The sequence below is a fragment of the Equus asinus genome, chromosome 1 (assembly GCF_041296235.1).
Source record: "Equus asinus isolate D_3611 breed Donkey chromosome 1, EquAss-T2T_v2, whole genome shotgun sequence".
Lineage (NCBI taxonomy): Eukaryota > Metazoa > Chordata > Mammalia > Perissodactyla > Equidae > Equus > Equus asinus.
Window position 1 is genome coordinate 108,477,079 of NC_091790.1, and position 21,479 is coordinate 108,498,557.

Below are 21,479 nucleotides of genomic sequence, written 5' to 3' on the forward strand. Positions count from 1 at the left end.
TGTAGTAGTCTCTTACGATCCTTTGTATTTCTGTGGTGTCAGTTGTAACATTTCCAGTTTCAGTTCTCATTTTATTTATTTGGGTCCTTTCTCTTTTTTTCTTGATTAGTCTGGCTAAAGGTTTACCGATTTTGTTTATCTTTTTCTTTTTTCTGGGGTGAGTGAGGAAGATTGGCCCTGAGTCAACATCTGTTGCCAGTGTTCCTCTTTTTCTTGAGGAAGATTGTCACTGAGCCAACATCTGTGCCAGTCCTCCTCCATCTCGTATGTGGGATGCCACCACATCATGGCCCAGTGAGTGGTGTGCAGGTCCACACCCAGGACCTGAACCTGTGAACCCCAGGCTGCTGAAGCAGAGCACATGAACTTAACCGCTATGCCATGAGGCAAGCCCCGATTTTGTTTATCTTTTTAAAGAATCAGCTTTGGGGCTGGTCCTGTGGTCAAGTGGTTAAGTTTGCATGCTCCACTTCAGGGGCCCAGGGATTCACTAGTTTGGATCCTGGGTGTGGACCTAGCACCACTCATCAGGCCATGGTGAGGCAGCGTCTGACATAATAGAACTAGAAGAACCTACAACTAGAATATACAACTGTGTACTGGCGGTTTTTGGGAGAAGAAGAAGGAAAAAAAATGATTTCCGTTTTTCTGCTAACTCTGAGCTGTTTTCTTCTTTTTCTGAGTCCTTTAGGTGTAAAGTTAGATTTTTTATTTAAGATTATTCTTACTTCTTGAGGTAGGCATTTATTGCTATGAACTTCCCTCTTAGAGCTTTTGCTATATCCCATGGGTTTTGGAAAGTTGTATTTCCATTTTCATTTGTCTCAAGGTATTTTTTGATTTTCTCTTTGATTTCTTCATTGACCCATTGGTTGTTTAGTGGCATGTTGTATAGACTCCACATGTTTGTGCTTTTTCCAATGTTCTTTTTGTAATTGATTTCTAGTTTCATATCATTGTGGTTGGAAAAGATGCTTGATACGATTTCCATCTTCATAAATTTTTTGAGACTTGTTTCATGGCTTAACGTGATCTATCCTGCAGAATGTTCTGTGTGCACTCAAAAAGCATTCTTCAGTTTTTGGATGCAATGCTCTATATGTATCTGTTAAGTCTGTCTTGTATAAGGTGTCACTTAAGGTTGATATGTTCTTAGTGATTTTCTGTTTAGATGATTGACCCATTGATGTATGTGGGGTATTAAAGTCCCCTAATATTATTTTATTGCTCCCTGTTTCTCCCTTTAGGTCAGTAAATAGTTGCTTTATATATTTGGGTACGTAAATATTTACAAATGTTTTATTCTCTTTTTGGATTGACTCCTTTATTATCATGCAATGTCATTCTTTGTCTTTTGTTAGAGTCTTTGTTTTAAAGTCTGTTTGGTCTGATAATGAGTATTGTTACCACAGCTTTCTTTTCATTTCCATTTGCATGGAATGTCTTTTTCCATCTCTTTACTTTGATTCTGTATGCGTCTTTAGTTCTGAAGTGAGTCTTTTGTAGGCAGCATATATATGGGTCGTATTTTTTTATCCATTCAGCCACCTTATATCTTTTGATTGGAGCATTTAGTCCATTTACATTTAAAGTAATTATTGATAGGTATGTACTTATTGCCATTTTGTTGTTTTCTGTTTTTTTTTTAGTTCTTCTCTTCCTTTCTTCTTCTCTTGATCTCTTTCCATGTGGTTTGATGGTTTTCTTTAGTGTTATGTTTGTGTTACTTTCTTTTTATTTTTTCTGTATCTGAAACTGAGGATGAAGGAGTTAAAATTTCCCTGGATTAGAGTGAAACTGTGCCTTGTACCCAGAAGGTTAATGTGGGAAACAAAATAACCAAAGTTTTTGAGCTTGCTTTGCATAACAGCAGGAGAGCCTCTGATAAGAGAGGAACTTGTTGACCAGCCCCTGCTTGACCAAACATGTTGTAGGAACATTGAGAAGCTAAAGTGACTGATTATAATCTTTAGACATCAAAGACTGAAAATCTACCATGTGCAGCACATAGAACAGACAGTCACACATGTGCAGAGGACTCTTAGAACTTCAGCCCCCAAGGCCACGTGGCCCCCCCCTTACCTAAAACCCCAAATAAAAATCCTTGCTTGTGGCTTTTCAGGGTATTCAGGATTACAGTGTTAGCTGCCTGTTCCCCTTGCTCAGTGCTTTGCAAAAAAGTTCCTACGTTCTTTCACTACACCTCGTTTCAGAGATTGACTTCCTGTGTGACAGGTGAGCAAACTCACTTCGGGTTCAATACCATATCTAGTGTAGGTATTTGGATTGTGGTTATCATGAGGTTCATATTTATTGAACTGTGTATGTCTAGCAGTCTATATTAAGGTGATAGTCACTTAAGTTTAAACTCATTCTAAAAGCACTACATTTTTACTCCCCCCCATGTTTTATGTTTTTTACATCATATTTTACATGTTTTCTTTCGTGTGTCCCTTAAGTACTAATTGTAGTCATAGTTGATTTTACTACTTTTGTCTTTTAATCTTCATACTAGCTGTGTAATAGGCTGATCCATTGCCCTTACTAAATATTTGCCTTTACAAATGAGATTTTGTCTTTCATATACAGTTTTGTGTCGCATATCAACAGGAATACGTTCTTAGAAATGTGTCATGAGGCAATTTCTTCATTGTGTGAATGTCATAGAATGTACTTACACAAACCTAGATGATGTAGTCTACTATACATCTAGGCTATATGGTACTGAATTTATGGGACTGCCATTGCATATGTGGTCTGTCATTGACTGAAACATTGTTATGGGGTGCCATGACTATGTTTTTTAATTTCTAGTTATGGCCTTTTCTGCTTATTGAAGCCCCTTTAATATGTCTTGTAAGACCATTTTAGTTGTGGTCAACTCCTTTAGGTTTTGTTTGTCTGGGAAACTCTTTATCTCTCCTTCAATTCTGAATTATATCTTTGCTGGGTAGAGTATTCCAGGTTGTAAGTTTTTTCCTTTCAGCATTCTGAATATATCATGCCACTCCCTTCTGGACTGCAAAGTTTGTGCTGAAAAATAAGCTAATAGTCTTATGGGGGTTTCCTTGCCTGTGACTTGTTCTTCTCTTGCTGTGTTTAAGATTGCCTCTTTATCTTTAACTTTTGCCACTTTAATTATAATATGTCTTGGTGTGGATCTCTTTGGATTCGTCTTGTTTGGGACTCTCTGTGCTTCCTGCACCTGGTTGTCTGTTTTCTTCCCCAAATTAGGGAAGTTTTTAGCTGTTATTTCTTCAAGTAGCTTTTCTGGCCCTTTCTTCTCTTTCTTTTTCTTGGATACCTATAATGTGAATGTTAGTATGTTTGTTGTCCCAGAGGTCCCTTAAACCATGCTCATTTTTTAAAGTTCTTTTTTCTATTCTAGTTGGGTGATTTCCACTAATTTTTGTTTAGTGTCACTAGAATAATCCAATCTTCCAGATCACTGATCTGTTCTTCTCTGTCATCTAATCTACTGTGATTCCCTCTAGTGTATTTTTAATTTCAGTTATTGTATTCTTCAGCTCTGGTTGATTCTTTCTTATATTTTCTAACTCTTTGTTGATGTTCTCACTGGGTTCCTCTGTTCTTCTCCTGAGTTTGGTGAGCATCTTTATGACCATTACTTTGAACTCTTTATCAGTTCATTTACTTATCTCCATTTTATTAGGATTTTTTTCTGGGGTTTTATCATGTTTTTTCGTTTGGAGCATATTCCTTTGTCTCTTCATTTTGTTAGACTTTCTGTGTTTGTTTCTATGAATTTGGTGAAACAGTTACCTCTCCTTGTCTTCAAGGAGTGGGCTTGTCTAGGAACATCCCCTGTGTAGACTGTGTGCTGGGTGACTTTACCAGGCCTGCTGGAACTGGAGCATCTGTAGTCCCAGGAAGTCCCAGGACATGCTGCTTCCCGGCTGCGTTGGTGGGATGACTACAGCTGGAATGCACACAGGTGGGAGGATTCTGGGGTGTTCCATGCAGGGGCCAATCTGGCAGGACAGCTGGAGCTGGAGTGTGCACAGCTTGGGGGATCCTGGGGTGCGCTGCACCAGGCCTCCTTGGTGGGATGGCTGGAGTGGGCACAGATAGGGGATTCTGGAGCACCCCGTATCAGGGCTGCCTTAGGGGGATGGCTGGAGTGGTGTTGGACGGGTCTGGGGTGTGCTGGGGTGGACTTAGCAGGTTGGCTAGACAGTCTGGACTGTGCTCCCACCCACACTATCAGAGTGGAGGGGAAACACAAAAAATGGTTCTTGCTGGTGCCTCCCACCTTGGAGAGAGTTCCAGCAGTTCCCTGCCTGTTTGGCAGATGCTCTAGGGTTAGTAAAGGGGTTTCCTTTCTGTATGGTCTAGTTGCCCTTTAAACTGCTGTATTTTGCTGGGTTCCAGGGCAGGCAGGCCTGCATGCAGCTCCTCAGTGATGTTCCTCCCTGCTGTCGGTCCCTGCATTATCAGTGGGGTTCCTGTGGGTACTGTGTCTCCATTTCTTCTACTTGTCTCTTTGTGGTCTGTATGTCATTTCTTGTGCAGAAGCTATTAAATCAGCCCTCAGTTCTTCTTCAGAAGGAATTGCTCTATACATAGGGGTATATTTGGTATGTTGGTGTGAGGAGGTGAGTTCAGGGTCTTCCTATGCTGCTGTCTTGGATCCTCACCTCTGACTTTTCATTTTTAAACGGTTTCTTTTGCAACACACAAATTTTAAAATTTTTGATGCAGTCCAAATTATCAGAGTTTCTTTTATGGATTGCTAGCATCATTTCTTGAAAAAACTTTTCTTTCCCCATTGAATTTTTTTGCCTTCAGAAAATTTAATTGACTGTTTATGTGTTGGTCTGTTTCTGGACTCCACTCTCTTCAATTGATCTAGTTTCCTGCTGTTATATTAGTAGTACCCTGTCTTGATTACCGCAGGTTTGTAGTAAGTCTTCTTTTAGCCAAATGGTCTTGAAAAAGGATACTATTTTACTTTGCAGTTCCATATAAATTTTAGAATCAGCTTGCCAATTTCTACTAAAAGGCTAGTTAGGATTTTGACTGGAAATGTATTGCATCTGTAGGTCAGTTTGGGGAGAATTGACATCTTAACAATATTGAATCTTCCAGTTCATGATTGTGGTAGATCTACATTTATTTAGAAGGTCTTTAATTTCAGCAATATTTTGTTTTCAGTTTTGTTAAATTTGTCTTTAAATATTTTGTTTTGTTACTACACTAAATGTTTTCATTTTTAAATTCTGTTTTTCTGTTTATTGCTATTTTAAAGAAATACAATTGAGTTTTGAAAATTGACTCTATAGAGGAAATTATAAGGGCTTTTAAAAATTAAATGTTCTCTTCCTATTGTGAGTAGACATAGTATGACTTACTGCCAGTACTGGCAAACTTTTTTTGTAAGGGGCTGTGTACAGTAAATATTTTAGGCTTTGTGGGCTATATATCTCTGTTGCAGCTATTCAACTATGTTGTAGTATTTGGCCTTGTCTCAATACATTTTTGTTTACAAAAGTAGATGGTAGGTTGGTTTTGGCCTGCTAGTTGCTAACTCCTGTACACTGAAGAAGATCTGTTTTCTTTGGAACATTCATCTAACTAATCAGTTTTGAATGCAGTGTTGGAATCTCTCTTTTTTTTGGTGAGGAAGATTGGTCCTGAGCTAACACCTATTGCCAATCTCCCTCCTTTTGCTTGAGGAAGATAGTCACTGAGCCAACATCTTTGCCAGTCTTCCTCTATTTTGTATGTGGGATGCCACCACAGCATGGTTAATGAGTCGTGTGTAGGTCTGCACCTGGGATCCAAACCCATGAACCCTGGGCCACCAAAGTGGAGCTCATGAACTAACCACCATGCCACCGGGCCTGCCCTGATTGGACTCTCTTTAGTTGTATATTGTGTATGACTACCAGTGGACTCCTCTCTCTCTTGGTTATTATATGAGACCATTAGAGAGTAGTGCTGATTGGCACTGGACTCCCAGTTTTTCCAATTGTTATGTATAACCAGTGAATCAATCAGGCCTTTCTGTTTTGAGGTGCTACTACTTTTTCTGTAATTATTTGGTTCAACATAATTTTTGTTCATTTTTCTATGCTTAAGCTTTTTTCTTTATGTTTGATAAACCAATATGAACTCAGAAGAAGAAATGAAATATTTCTTATTCCTCTCAGAAATATTATATCTGTATTAACACTTACTAAATCAGTGAAAAATTATCCTGCTTATCTTCTTATAACTATCTTTTGTGTACTTCAGATTAATCTTTTTTCTTTTGAGTATTAGTTGAGCTCATGGTGTTTCACAGATTCAGCTTCTTCCAATTAACTTTAATTACTATACTGCTATTGATGCTCAAACTATCAGAATTTGATCAGTTGGATTCCTTTCAAACTGGCTCCTTTGTTTTTTCAATGAGCCTCTCCATTCTTGAAAGTATCTTTGTTTTCTGAATACAGTGGAATGTTCTAGACACATGCCTTCCTTCCTTCCTTCCTTCCTTCTTTTACTCTTTATTACTTTCTGTACTTGGAAGATGTTACTCCATTGTGTTCTGGGTTCCAATTTAGTTGTTGAGAAGGTGTCATTTTGATCTGGTCTTTTGAAGGTAATCAGTAGTTTTCCTCTGCCTTCTTTTAGGATTGTCTCTTCTTTTTGATTCCCTTCAGTTTCAGAATGTGGTTTCTTTTTATTCATCTCACGTGCAATTTGTTTTTTTTCTTCCATCTGTGAGTTTATCTCTTTCATCATTTCTAAGCCATTATTTCTTCAAATATGCATCATTCTCTCTCTTCTTTGTCTTTAGATTCTGATGAAGTGTATACTCAACTGTGTCTCCTTACCATCTAAGGCATTTATCCTCTTTTCCTTATTTTACATGTTTTTGTCTTTCCATGCTGTTCTTTGGAGTTTTTTTCTGATTGGTTTTCCATTTCCTTAATTCTTTCTTCAGTTGCTTATAGCCTAAGGTTAAACTAGTCTGTTTATTATTATCTTGCTAAATTTTGGTTATTGTGTGTTTTATTTTTAGAAGTTCTACTTCCTAAAATGCTATATAACCTGTCCTATTTCTTGTTCCCTGATTTTTATTTCTTTGAATATATTCTCTGAGGTGTTGTATTGCCTGACTCTGGTAGGTACATAGGTGTAATCTTCATGGGCATGTTTCTCTTTGTGGTGTTTGCTGGTTCTATTACTGGAGTCCTATTTCCTTAGGTGCCTGGTTATCTTGTGCTGTGTGCTGGACATTTTATTCAAAAAATTCTTTTTTAGGATATTTGAGTCCTTCAGAGAGGATTTGTTTTGCTTCTCTGTGACATCAGAAATCACTACCAGTCCAAGAACATTAAATTAAATTTACTCACCTTTTAACTCTTCTCCTCCACTTTGCTTCAGAATCTATCAAAGTGTAGGTTCTTGTTTTCCAGGGTTAGCAAGTGTTCTTGAATTACAAGTGGATTTGCTGCCTTTCTCTCTGGGTTCTCTTTTGTTGCACTTTGGCTTGGTAGTCCTGTTTGTACTATCATTTCTGTGATGCTTTTGAGATATTTTTACATTTTATACAGCTTTTTAGTTGTTTTCAATGGTAAGCTAACAACCTAGTCTACCATTATTTAAACTAGGAAATTCACATGTCTAATCTTATTTAGGGAACAAACATCAGATTATTTATACTCTGATAAAGTTACTCAGTAGTTCCTTAACAAGAGATAGAATGAAGTCTCAAGTCCTTAATATGGCATATAAGCCCCTTCATGATGTGACCTCTGCTCACCATTATCAACTTTATGTCTATCATTCTAAAAGAATTTATTCTGGGCATTAATCACATTGAACTATTTACTATTTCTGCATGTACTAGAAATTCTCACATTCATTCCCATGCATATTTTCTTTCTTCTCTAACTCAGAATATTCTTGTCACTCAGAGGATTCTAGCTGATGTGTCAACTCTTTTGTGAAGTCCTCTCCTGCCCTTCCTTCTGGCAAAGCAGAGTATTTCTTTTTCATTTTTTGGTTCCTTTAATATCCCATACATTCTTCCATTATAGTACTTTCTACATAGCTTTTCCCTTCTTCATACTCTCCTATGAGACTGAGCTCCTTGTGGGCTATGATAATAATAAAGTAATATTTGAGTCTGTAGCCTTTGCATAGTGTTCTGTACCCATCACTTAAACTTATTGAATGTTTAGGAAATGAATAAAATGATTAGTTCCCTGATCTGTGCCCCAGTTGTAATATTTTTTTCTAAATTTGTAGCATATGGTGACTAAACAAAACATACATGGTACTAAAAATTTTTTTTACTGTACTTGTACATGTATGCCATAACAATTTGAGAAATATAGCATGTGAGAAGAGTTTGGATGTCTTAGTTTTTTTCAGATGGAGAAGAGGTACTTTCAGGTTTTTTCAAGGATAGCCACTTAAGACTATGTGGGGTGGTGAGGATGAACAGAGACCTTTCTTAACAGCCAAAGAAGTATCGTGGAACAGTGGAACATTGCTCTGCCTGCAACAGCACCTTAACAATCATCCTTTCCTATAACTTAGTCCTAATCTTTGCATCTCTCTCTGCTACTTTTTCTTGTTGCCACTGTGGCTTAACCCTCATTCTTTTCACTTGCTCATTGTTTCTTCTTGCTCTTGCTTCTTTTGTCTCAAGGCTTCTGCTTATTGCCACCTCAACTTCTGCCCTTTCCTGCACACCCACTTCTCCAAAGAGACCAGGGACTGTCAGTAACAATTTTGGGTGATTCTTGTGCAAGATGATGTTGTAGGCCACTGTTGTAGGCCGCTGGTGGTGACATGCTTTTTATGTCTTCCTTGGAGCTAGCTTTGTTTCCTTGATCTAATCAGTTATGGCTAAGGTCACAGGGTCACAAGGTCATATGACCTGAAATATGGTGAACCTGGAAAGACCTGCCCCAGCGCCTTTCCCAAGGAAGGAGTGGAGGTGCTTAAAGTGCTCAGAGCATCGTGAAAGTGCTCTCCAGGGAACTAATGCTTTACTTTTATGTTAAAATATACAGTAAAGCAGTATTCCCCTTAGTTAAGTTGGGATTTAAATATTGCTTTTTAGGATAACTCACATTTTGCTTACTCAAAATCATGACATTAAGTTTACTGGAATTCTTTTTCTTGTGAAAGAATACACTAATGCAAGGATGGTATTGTTAACTAAGGAAGGTGATTATGCTTACGTGTTTACAAACTTGCCCCTAAAAAAATGAAATTTTATAAAATATTCTGGTATTTTGGACATAGATGGAAGTTATCTTTGAGTTTAGTAAACTTTAAAATATTTTTATATATGGAGACATAGGAATGTTTTTATTAGTGGGACTATCCAGGACTGTTAGTCTTCATGTGCATTATACAAAGTTGTTTTTATTATAGGTTATTGTTTAATTTTAGGCAATGAATTAAAATTTAATTTGTTAAAATAAAAATTTAATTTTAGTTCACTTTTTTGCTTTCAACTCCAGCTCTTAAATATGTCAGAATCATGCATTTCCTTTTTTCCCCTTTCTTCAATATGATCTTTTGACAGTGAGTTTTAAGAATCTTATTTATATTTGCCACCTCCCTAGGTATTAGTGATAAAAACAAATTCATATTTATGCAGGACTGTATAATACATGAAAAATTTCAACTATTCTAAATCATTCAGTTTTTATAATAACTGTTTTTAGAAATTATGTATCTCATCATTTTATGAGTGAGAAACTGAGGATCTGAAAGCTAGTTGCTGAAGTTCAGGTGGCCAGTATGCAGCAGCATTAAGTCTGTGAAACAGGATTGCTTTCTCTAAATTTAGTATTTTTTGGTTTTGATTCTGTGTAACATGTAAAAGAGAAAATATAGTTCCTGTTTTTCAGAAACTTGATGTGGGTAAAAAAATTAAAAAAACAATCCAAGTTCATAAAGTGTGGATGAAGAGCACTGGTCTGGGCTGTGAGGCCTGACTGCTGTTCTTCGTCCCTCTAACTGCATGATAATGGACAGGCTTTAGTATCTTTTTTTTCCAGCTTTATTGAGATATAATTGGCATATAACATTGTGTAAGTTTAAGGAGTATAACGTGATGATTTGATACGTGTATATATTGTGAAATGGTTACCACAGTAAGGTTAGTTAACACATCCTTCACCTCACATAGTTACCATTTTTGTTGTGGTGTAACATTTTTTTATATGAAAGTTTAGGCTGGATCTTTTCTCTTCCAGCTCTAGAATGCTATGATTCTGTGAAGCTGTGATAGTGTCTTTTATGAATATTTTTATTTTTTATGCTCACACAAACATGGGAAGTTGGGATTGTTTGTGTTTAAGATAAAACACCTTTTATTTTTATTATTGTTATTAAATATTAGCCCTAATTTTCTACACTCTTATTGTAAAAAATATTACGGTATAGGGACAGCTAAGTTGAGTAACTTTGGCCAAGTAAAAGGAAGAAAGAGGGGAAGGGAGAGGAAAGTAAAAGAAATATGCCCGGGTACATTTTGGTATCTGTATTTCCAGTGGTTAATTTTTCCTGGATCGATTCCTATGTAGTCTTATCTTAGGAAGGAAGTTCACCTTAGAGCTTCGTTGCCTTTCAAACCGTTTTGAAGTCTAAGTGCTCTTTGGCAGCTTATTTATATTTTAACCATTTTTATCCTGTTCACTTTGTCTAGCCATTTCCATTTTAAACATTGAGGAAGTTTTAATGTTCCTGTTTAATCTCTTCATTCTTTGAGCCCCTAATTCATTTAAATGCATGTGGTATAAGAAAGCAAGAAAGAAAGAGCTACAAAGTTGTTTTTGCGTTGAACGAAAATCCCTTTGATTGTACCCTCACTTAGAAGAAAGTACTTTTACGCTTAATTCTTTTTGCTTTTTATCCCCGTTTCACTCCCTTTTCAGAAAGCCTTTTCTTTCTCCAAGTAGAATCTTCTGACTTCATCTGTATACATGAAAGCATGAGTTGAATTTAATTATCACCGCAAGAATCATCTCTATCTTAGCTCATTTTAGTAACATTGTTTGCTTATGAACTGCCTCAGAGTTTTTCAGAAAGAAATTTTGAAGAGCTTATTATCTCTTACATAGAATACTTAAAATTTTTTAACTTCAAAATTATATAAGAAAGTGAGTTTTTTAACTTTCAAATCTTACAAGTTTTTAATACTTTTAATCAGAGAGGTTTTAAAAAATATAACAGCTTTATTGAGATATAATTCACATACCTAACATACAAATTTTTTATCTTTTTGACTTATTTTTTAAACTTTTTAATTGTTTTACATTTTAATTTTTAAAGACATGCATATATATTAGTTTCTCAAAGCAAGGTTTTAAAATTTTTTTTAACTTTGTAGTTATAGAAGTCAGAAGGTTTGAGAAAATAATGGAATAAAGAAGGAGGAAATCATCCATAAAGCCTTTTCTCTTTTTTAATACGTCTCTGTTTTTTATGTATAGAGTTTTCATTGTATACTTTTGTAAGTTCCTTTTTAGTTTTCAGTTGCTAGGATATGAAATAATTTTATCTACATTGTTGTATGGAATGGTGATGTATTTTTATTGGCTTTATAATTCTCCATCTAAGAAGTGCATGTACCAGGAAGGAAGGAAGAGGAGGGATAACAGCAGCTTAAAATGCCAGTGTCCTCGAACACTGTAAAAACTACAGAGCAATTGGGTAGCAAAACCACAGAAGCCCTGCTGGTGGACGTGATGCCGGGCTAGTTGTGGGGCCAGCCTTCAAGGGAAAGCCTCTGTCTGTGTAAGAAGTCCAGTCACCCTGAGACTACCGTGCTGTGAGGAGGCCCAGGCTAGCCACGTGGACGTGACAGGGAGAGAAGCGCTGAGGCAGCAGACACGTGAGCGAAGCCTTCTTGTGCTGTCCAGACCAGCCCCATTGTTACGTAAGCCCAGCAGAGTCAGTAATCCCAGGTGATACCACGTGGAGCAGTTGAACCTTGCCAAAATTCCTGACCCACAGAATTGTGAGAAATAGCAAATCATTTTAAACCACTAAGTTTTGGGCTGGGTTCTTGTACAGCAATAGATAATTGATACACCAGCCAAACTGATTTTCAAGTAAAGAGAGTACCATATGTGGCAGTCTGATCGGCCGTGTACTTGAGACAACCAAATGACTAGAGAAACATCAAAGTAAAGACTAGAGATGAGCCATAAACTTAGGATTAGATGAGGGATCTAAATGAGAATATAGTATGTAATGGCTGTATGTTTTGACAAAGAAATAAAATTCAACCGTAAAAAATGTGGGGAGAGCGTATGCAAAACAAGTCTTTTAAACTATCTACAGCAATCGTATTTTTGTGGTGTTGGTTTTGTATTCAGATGTCTTCTGTGTATTGAGCAGCAAAGCAAATAAATTATTTTAAATTATTCTAATTCTGTTATCTCTTATGTCTGAGAGCCAGGAGTCTCTGTGTGGAAGAAATAGTATACAGATGTAAGTTAGAAATTAAGTAAACACCGTGTGCTCCTGATTTTTAATTGGAAGCATCAGTATGAACTCATGAGATATTTTAATTTTATCTTAAAATGGTGTGTATATTATATATGTATATATTTTTGTACATATGTATATGTATAATGTTAATCTGAGAATGTTTTATGTGTATTGTGGAATAAAGCAAATGAATATTTATGTGATATTTTAATTCTGACATTTCCTAGCTATGTCTACTGAAAAGTCCCAGAAATGAGCAAACCCAGTTCCCAGAATGTGGTGTTGAAATGCTGTTGGCTTCTAAAAGAAACCAGGGTGCCTTTGATAAATCTTTGATTCCAGGTCTGGAGCATGAAATATGTAAAATAATCTTGGAATATTTTTATACCATATACCAAGGAAGCTATCAACAACTGCTAACTAGAGTCATGATAAAAGATTCAGGAGCCAACTTGAAGAGGCTCTGGGATGACCAACTATCCCAGTTTTAGCACTGAAAGACCCCTCTGTCTCAGGAACCCTCAATCTCAGGCAAATCAGTAGAGTTGATCACCCTCAGAAGCTCCCACTGGCCGAAAATGGGACAGTGTGAGCATCTGCAAGGATAAGAGCTACAACGGATTGGCATCCTTAATTATGTTTAAATGTGTGTTCATAACAATAGCAAAACCAGAACAAAACTCACTAATTGTTCATCTTTGGTGGCTATTAGGAAAGCAGGCCTTCATTTTGAAAACTGATAAACCAAGGGAAAGAATCAAGTATTTATTCTCATTCTTCTGAATGAGCAGTACCACTGGGTAAATAAATAGTAGATGAGGTAAAGTTTCTTTTTATAGAGAAATTTTATGTGCTAGCAAATAAAGGCAAAATGATAGAATTGAAGTATCACCATTTTGTAATCACGATGTTTTAATGGATTTTGACATTGAGTGTCAGTGGCTGCTAACAAGACAAAAAGAGAAAATCATACGTGTGTTACAAATATACCACCATGTAGAGAATAATCTTGCCAAAAATATTAAACCTGAATCTGATGAAGCTGCCTACATCCAACTGCTAATGTACAGGAAATATGGAAGACAGAAGAACATGTTAAACTACACTGTGGGAATGCAGTCAACAAAGCCCAGTCTGTGGGAAACCGTGTAGTACAGATGATCTAATATATTCAACAGATTGCAAAGAAGAGAAGAGATGGTGATGGAACCTATATAGATTTAAAAAGGGCAAAATTAAACTATAGCATTTAGATATATACAATTCAGTAATAAAACCATAAATAAAAGTAAGGAAGTGATTACCACAAAAGCCGGCATAGTGGTTTCCCTTGGTTGGGTGGGAGGGTGGCAGGGGACGCATGCAGGCTGTTGTGCCTGGGAGGGAGTACGTAGAGTGCATCTGCAGTGACTGACGTGGCTCTGTCTCCTGGGCTGTGTGGTGGTTCTGAGTTCATTTAGCTATGATTTCTGTATGTGGTTTTCCGTGTTTGTAATGCCATCTATCTATTTTTAAAGACTTGATTTTTTTAGAGCAGTTTTAGATTCACAGCAAAATTGAGAGGAAGATACATAGGTTTCTCATATATCCCCTGCTCCCACACATACATAGCCTCCTCCTAATCAACATGCCCAGCAGAGTGGGATGTTTGTTACAGCTGATGAACCCACAAAGACACATCATTATCACTCAGAGGCCATAGTTGACATTAGGATTCGCTCTTGGTGTACATGCTGTAGATTTGGACAAATGTATAATAACATATCCATCGTTTTGGTAGCATACAGAGTATTTTCAGTGCCCTAAAAATCCTCTGTGCTCCGCCTATTCATCCCCCAACTCCTGGCAACCATTGATCGTTTTACTGCCTCCACAGGTTTGCCTTTTCCAGAATGTTAAATAGTTGGAATCATAGAGTATGTAGCCTTTTCACATTGGCTTCTTTCACTAAGTGATCTGCACTTAAGGTTTCTCTATGTCTTTTCATGGCTTGATAGCTTTTTTTGTAGCGCTGAATAATGTTTGTATTATATTTGATAGTAAAAGTCTAGAAAATAAGGAAGGAAAGGAAATTGATTGCAAGCAACTATATTAGGAAATGGTGAGAGTTGATGCCTTAGAGATTATCTAAGACTTGTTAACTGAGGATTTCATTAAATGCCATTCTGAGAAGATTCTACATAATCTGAAGTTTATTAAAAAGGGGCCTAGAATGCTGAAAACTATGTTTCTAAGAAGATAAATCTGGCAGGATGGCTTTCAGTAAGAGACTGGAAAGCTAGCCAGGAGAGCAGAATGTTAAGGTGAAGGTGATAGAGATTTGGATTAGGGTGATGTTTGGAGGAATAGAGATAGAATAACCGTTGTGTTATGCACCAGAAGAATAGTCAATAAGACATGGTGACAGATTAAGTATGGTTAAAATAAAAGCATTAGAAATAAGCTCAAAGATTTTGTTTGAGGGCATACCCTTCCTTGGATTCAGTGGGGAATTCTCGAAGGACAATTCTAGACTGAAGTAAAATCTGGTTTTTCTCCTCATGATGTATTTAGAATCCAATGATTGCTAGAGATTCTACATTCCAAATGGTTCATCTAAAAATGCAATATCTGACAAGCAAGAAACTGGTAATAGTGCTTGTTTTTGCTTAAGTGCATAGTTGGGACATAGAGATATGAAGATGACTTTTATCTGTTTTGTCTTTTGAATTTTAAATCATGTGCTTATATTAACTAATCAGAAAATAAATAAAATTAAATTGAAAGGTAAAAGTGCCCAAATCTTCCAATTTCAAGGGGAAATTCTTATTTGGCATTCTTTTATTGTTTTAAGTATTTTTTTTTCTTTTAAAGATTGGCACCTGGGCTAACAACTGTTGCCAATCTTTTTTTTTTTTTCCTGCTTTATCTCCCCAAACCCCCCCTGTACACAGTTGTACATCTTAGTTGCAGGTCCTTCTAGTTGTGGGATGTGGGACGCCGCCTCAATGTGGCCTGACGAGCGGTGCCATGTCCGCACCCAGGATCCGAACCCTGGGCCGCCGCAGCGGAGCGTGCGAACTTAACCACTAGGCCACAGAGCCGGTGCCTATTGTTTTAAGTATTTTAGACTATAAGTTACTTAGAAGAGCAGTCAGATAAACGTGTTTAATACTTGGTTCCCTTTGACTTACATACGTTTGTAAAAACATTGTTATGTTTGTACATTTACGTTGGTGTGAGTGTGTATATTGTGTGTGTGTATTTTGTGGCTTGTGGGTGCATGAGTGTGGCTCTGGTGTGTGTTTCACTCAGAAAAAAATGCGTATAGCTGGAGCCTTAGGGACTTACCTGTCTTTCCAATACTTTAATTCTTATTGCCACCAGTTGGTATTTTTCCTCCTTAGACAGGAGATGTTCTTCCTTCTCAGCCAGCTTCAGGGCCATTCAAAGATGGTGGTAATGCAGCTGCATAACTGTCTTTCTTTAATATCACCACTGAAACTGAAGGTCACTACATGCCTGTCATTCCATCGATCTCCCTCCTCCTCATTCTCCCCCAAGCAATTGCCCTGGACCCAGCTTCTGTAATAAAGTGTCTGAAATACATAAGTCTTTATTTCGTGTCTGAGTCTTTTGGATAGATAAAGACCCAGTATTAGATCTGGTAATGAAAAAGGAATGAAATAGGAGGAGACATATGTATGATAGCTTTTTTGTTTTAATAACTTTCTCTTTTATAATTTTTATTAGTGATAAAAAAAACCGTTAGGAAAATTCAAGTAGAGCATGCTTATTCTTTAAAGTCTGGTGAAATTGGGAGAAGGCTTAAGTCAATTCCCCTAGGGCCCTAGAAAAGAGAAACCAGGATTGGAAACAGGAGGCAGTAGGAGGAAGTTAAGCAGCCCTAGCACAGTGGTCGTCAACCTTGGCTGCACATTGGCATCACCTGAGGATATTACGAAACTACAGATGCTTAGTTCCCACTCCTAGAGTCTCTTATTTAATTGGTCAGGACTATGGCCTGGGCATTGGAACTTTTTGAACCTACCCACTTGAATTTAATATGCAGTCAAGACTGAAAAGCACTGGCTTAGAGAAGAAACCTGGTCTAGAACTGAGAAGAGTCCCTGGGTTTCATAGCAGCTCGATCCCAGATTCTCTCCACATGGCATAAACTGGAGTTTAGTGTAAAACAATGCTTTTTAGTACTTGTGATTATTTAGGTTTCTGATTGGTGGAAAACAAAAACAACATGAATGAATCTTTAGCATCTGGAAAGAATGTACAGATTCATGTACTAATAGTAATAAGACTTAATGGATTGATTATACTTATTTAACCTTGGGATATTTGCACAGGTTGCCTGTGATTTGCTTCGGAGAATAATTCGCATCTTATATCTCAGTAAGAGACTCCAAGGACAACTGCAAGGGGGGAGTAGAGAGATAACAAAAGCTGCTCAGAGTCTGAATGAACTTGGTAAGTTCTTTTTTGATTAAAAATTTAGTAGAATTTTAATGATTTTTGAGTCACTTGATTTGTTGACTTTTGTTATCACCGTTAGTAAATGTTATTGAGCAAATTTATGTAATAGTTGGTTGTACACAACATTGTCAAATTTTTCAAAATGGGTGAGTAAAATTAGTTGATTTCTTAGAAATGCTGTTTATTTTAAAATTACCATATAGGAAAGGTGGCCTTTTTTTCCTATACAGGCCTGTGAATTTTAACGCATGTATAGTCATGTAACTGCCAGCACAATCATGATACAGAATAGTTCTGTTATCCCCCAAATTCCCTCATGCTATCCGTTTATAGACACCCCCACTCCCCTACCCCTACTGCTGGCAACCTCTGATGGGTTCTCCATCACTGTAGTTTTGTCTTTTGGAGGATGTTGCATAAATGGGCTCATGAAATATGTAACCTTGAGGCTGCTTCTTGTAATCAACATAAAACATTTGAGATTTATCCAAGTTTTTGTTAATACCGTAGTTTGTTACTTTGTATTTGTTGGAGTACCATTGTATGGTTGTACCACAGTTTGTTTGTTGATTCACTGGTTGAATGAAATTTGTAATGTTTCTGGCTTTTGGTGATTATGAATAGAGCTACTATAAACATTTGTGTCTAGGCTTTTATGTGAACTTAAGTTTTCATTTCTCAGAGAAATATCCAGGAGAAATGCTGTTTTTAGGTGACAAATCCCACGTTGCCATTGTGCCTAGGACATTTATTGAATAACTTCTTCATTCGTTCATTCTTTTCTCAAACATTTAGAGCAGGCTCTTAACATTCAAGGGTTTAACATTTGAGGTTTCAGTATAACAAGCTGGCAGGTCACAATGAAGCAGTTCATAATTTTTCAGGCAAAATTTTGAATAGCTACTGAGTGTGCATAGAACTACCCAACACCTGCATTTTAATGAGGCTTTGTGGTTTTCTTCTTTTCATTTGGTACCCAGTAATTTTTCTGACGTGGATGTGTTTAGTGGTATTTGTACCTTTGTAGGTTCAGAAGGTCTTTGATTATATCCGTCTCAAATATCAAGAGTCCACTTACTCTTGGTGGTGTGCTTTGAAAGTAGTTATGCCAAAATAATATCAGAAAGATGTGCATTATATGTTCTCTTTGAATCTTCCTGTCTTTGATATTTCAACTACATAGTCATGCTGTAATGCTTTTTCCATATTTTTTACTAAGGAAATGAAATATCTTTCACAAATCACGCTTCACCAACATTTCAGTTTATAATGCTGAAATACATTGCTTAGGCACAGCATTGGGAATATATCTAACTTGAAATTTAGCATACTTGAAATATATTCTATAAAAAGTTAATGTTTAAACAGTAAGTAATACTTGAGTGTTTTTTTCCACAGTACGTGCTAAATGTAGGAGTGTAAAAATCCTAGTATCAGGTGTTATTTTTTGCTTTGTCACATTTAGTTTCTGTGCTTCAAACATAATTCATAGGATAATAGAATCATTAAAAACAGACACAAATTATTCCAAGGTTTATTACATATATTTGTCATCACTGACCATTCTTCCATAATAAAAAATTGCTAGATTTTGAGTATGATTATCATCTCTCCTAGAAGCAACAGATGCTGTAATGCTAATGATGATGACTTTTTTTGAAAAACAGGCACAATATCAATCATAATGTTCTGAGTTGGTACAATGCAGAGTATAAACCCATTATCCTTCCAATGAGGCATTGACTTTACCCAAAGTTTTATAAATATTAAATGATTAGAGCTTGTTGAGAAAGTACAGTTCATAGTGGAATTATCTCAAAATGGATTGTTTTAATTTCAGTATTTAAAGCTTTGCAGATTATGGGCTATTCAAAATTTGCAAAGGTATCATCTTCATCATTCACCACTGTGGTTCAGTCTTGGCCAGTCCTGGCATTCATAATAAGAAGTCAAGAGGAAGATAAAGTGTCTACATTTGGAATTAATATTTCAATAAAAGTTATAATTTGGTAATCACTGTTACAATTACACGTGTACACTAAATGATATTTGTATGATTGGAACATCTCTGAAATGATCAGTGTCTGTATCAGTATGGTTCTGGTTCTCATTAGAAAAAATACAATGATGAAGAGCAGCAGTGTGAAATTAACTTTAAAACCAATCTCTCTAGCCACAACTAAAATATACAACTATGTATGTGGCGGCAGGGGGTGGTGGGGGTAGGGTGGGGGACGGGACAGGGTTTGGGGAGGAAAAAACCCCCAAAACAACAAACAAACAAACAAAAAACCAGTCTCTCAGGATGGAAAAGTCTGGAGGCTTGCATTGCAGTGACTGGATGTAATACATGTCATCTAAAAATTAATAATATTCTGAGGGGCTTGGGGGAGTGTGGAGTGACTGCTGATGGGTACAGATTTCTATTTGGGGTGATTAAAATGTTCTGGAATTAAATAGTGGTGATTGTTTCACAGCCTTGTCAATATACAAAAAAGCCACTGAATTGTGCACTTTAAAAGGTTGAATTTTATGGTATGTTAATTATACATCAGTTTAAAAAGTGTATTCTGGTACCTAGTGACAGTTATCTAATACTGGTACCTTTTTTTTTTTAAATTGAGGTTTAAGTGACATACAATAAACTGCACATGTTTAAAATGTATAATTTGGTAAGTTTTGACTTGAAATCATCACCAATATTCAGATAGTGAACACAACTGTCACCTCCAAAAGTTTCCTCGTGCACCTTGGTAATCCAACTTCAGGCATTTATGTGTCTGCTTTCTGTAACTGTAAATTAGTTGGCACTGTAAAAATTTTTATATAAATGGAATCAAACGGTTTATGTGTTTTTATTTGGGTTTTTTCAATCGGCTTAATTATTTTGAGATTCATCCATGTTATTGTGTGTATCAGTAACTCATTCCTTTCTATTTCTGAGTAGTACTCCATTGTATGGATATCCTGCAGTTGCTTTATCCGTTCACGTGTTATAAATATTTGAGTGTGCCTACTTTTTGGCTATTACAAATCAAGCTGCAGCGAGCATTCATGTACAAGTCTTTGTATGGACATTTGCTATCATTTCTCTTGGATAAATACATAGGAGTGGAATGGCTAGATCATGTGGTAGATGTGTATTTAACTTTTAAAGACATTTCCAAGGTGTTTTTAAAGTAGTTGTAGCATTTTACCTTCCTACCAATAGTGTATGGAAATTCCACTTCCTCCACATCCTTGTCAGCACTTGTTATAGTCAGTCTTCTTAATTTTAGCCATTCTAATAGGTGTATAGTGGTATCTTGTTTTGAGTTTACAAAAAAGTTACTACAACTAATAAAAGAGTTTAGCAAGATTTCAGAATACCAGATCAATATACAAAAATTGGTTTTGTTTACATATACTGTACTATTAACAAGCAATTGGAAATTGAAATTCAAAAATACCGCTTATAAATAGCATCAAAAATATGAAACACTTAGGGTTGAATTTGACAAAGAACACACAAAACCTGAACTCTGAAAACTAGAAGATGTTGTTGAGAACAATTAAAGAAGACCTAATTTGGGGCCGGCCCCCTGGCCAATTGGTTAAGTTCATGCACTCCACTTTGGCGTCCCAGGGGTTTCACTGGTTCGGATCCTGGGCGTGAACATGGCACTGCTCATCAGGCCATGCCGAGGCAGCGTCCCACATGCCGCAACTAGAGGGGCACACAACTAAAAATACATAACTATATACCAGGGGGCTTTGGGGAGAAAAAAGGAAAAATAAAATCCTAAAAAGAAAAGAAGACCTAATTAAATAAATAAACCTTGTCTGTGAATTGGAAGATTTAATGTTGTTGATTAATATGCTCATTCTCCCTAAATTGGTCTATTTAGATTCAACACAATTATAATCTGAAACCCAGCAGGCTTTTTATTTAGGAATTGACAAGCATTTTAAAATTCATATGGAAATGCAAAGGATCTAGAACAGCTGAAACTTGGAAAAGAAAACAAAGTTGGAGGCTTAACCTTACCTGATTTGAAGGCTTATTACAAAGATTGACAGTAATCAAGACAAAACGATAGCTAAATAGATCAATGGAACATAACAGAGAGCCCAGAAAGAGAACCACACATACGAACAGCTGATTTTTGACACATTTAGTGGGGAAAAGATAGTCTTTTCAACAGATGGTGCTGGAACAATTGGATATCCATATGCAAAACAGTGGACTTGTATCCATACCTCACTTCATATAAAAAAATTAACTGGAAATGGATCGTAGTCCTAAATGGAAAACTTAAAACTGTAGAACCTCTAGAAGGAAACATCAGAGAACATTTTTGTGACTTTGAATTAGAAAATGATTTCTTAGATATATCACACAAAGTACAATTCACAAAAAAAGAAAATTGATAAATTGGACTTCATCAAAATTTAAAGCTTCTGTTCTTTGAGTGATACTGTTAGAAGAATGAAAAGACAAGCCATAGACAGGGAGAAAATATTTGCAAAATATATATTTGATGAAGGATTTGTGTCCA

At 36.5% G+C, this 21,479-nt stretch overlaps 1 protein-coding gene across 1 annotated transcript in view; it reads left to right on the forward strand.

Annotated features, from left to right (window-relative positions):
* COG5 (component of oligomeric golgi complex 5) overlaps positions 1 to 21,479 on the forward strand; it is a 325,049-nt gene that overhangs the window by 24,150 nt on the left and 279,420 nt on the right. The window contains exon 6 of the mRNA XM_014831838.3: positions 16,815 to 16,935. Within this exon, the coding sequence (XP_014687324.3) occupies positions 16,815 to 16,935 (121 nt within the window). The remainder of the gene's footprint in view (positions 1 to 16,814; positions 16,936 to 21,479) is intronic.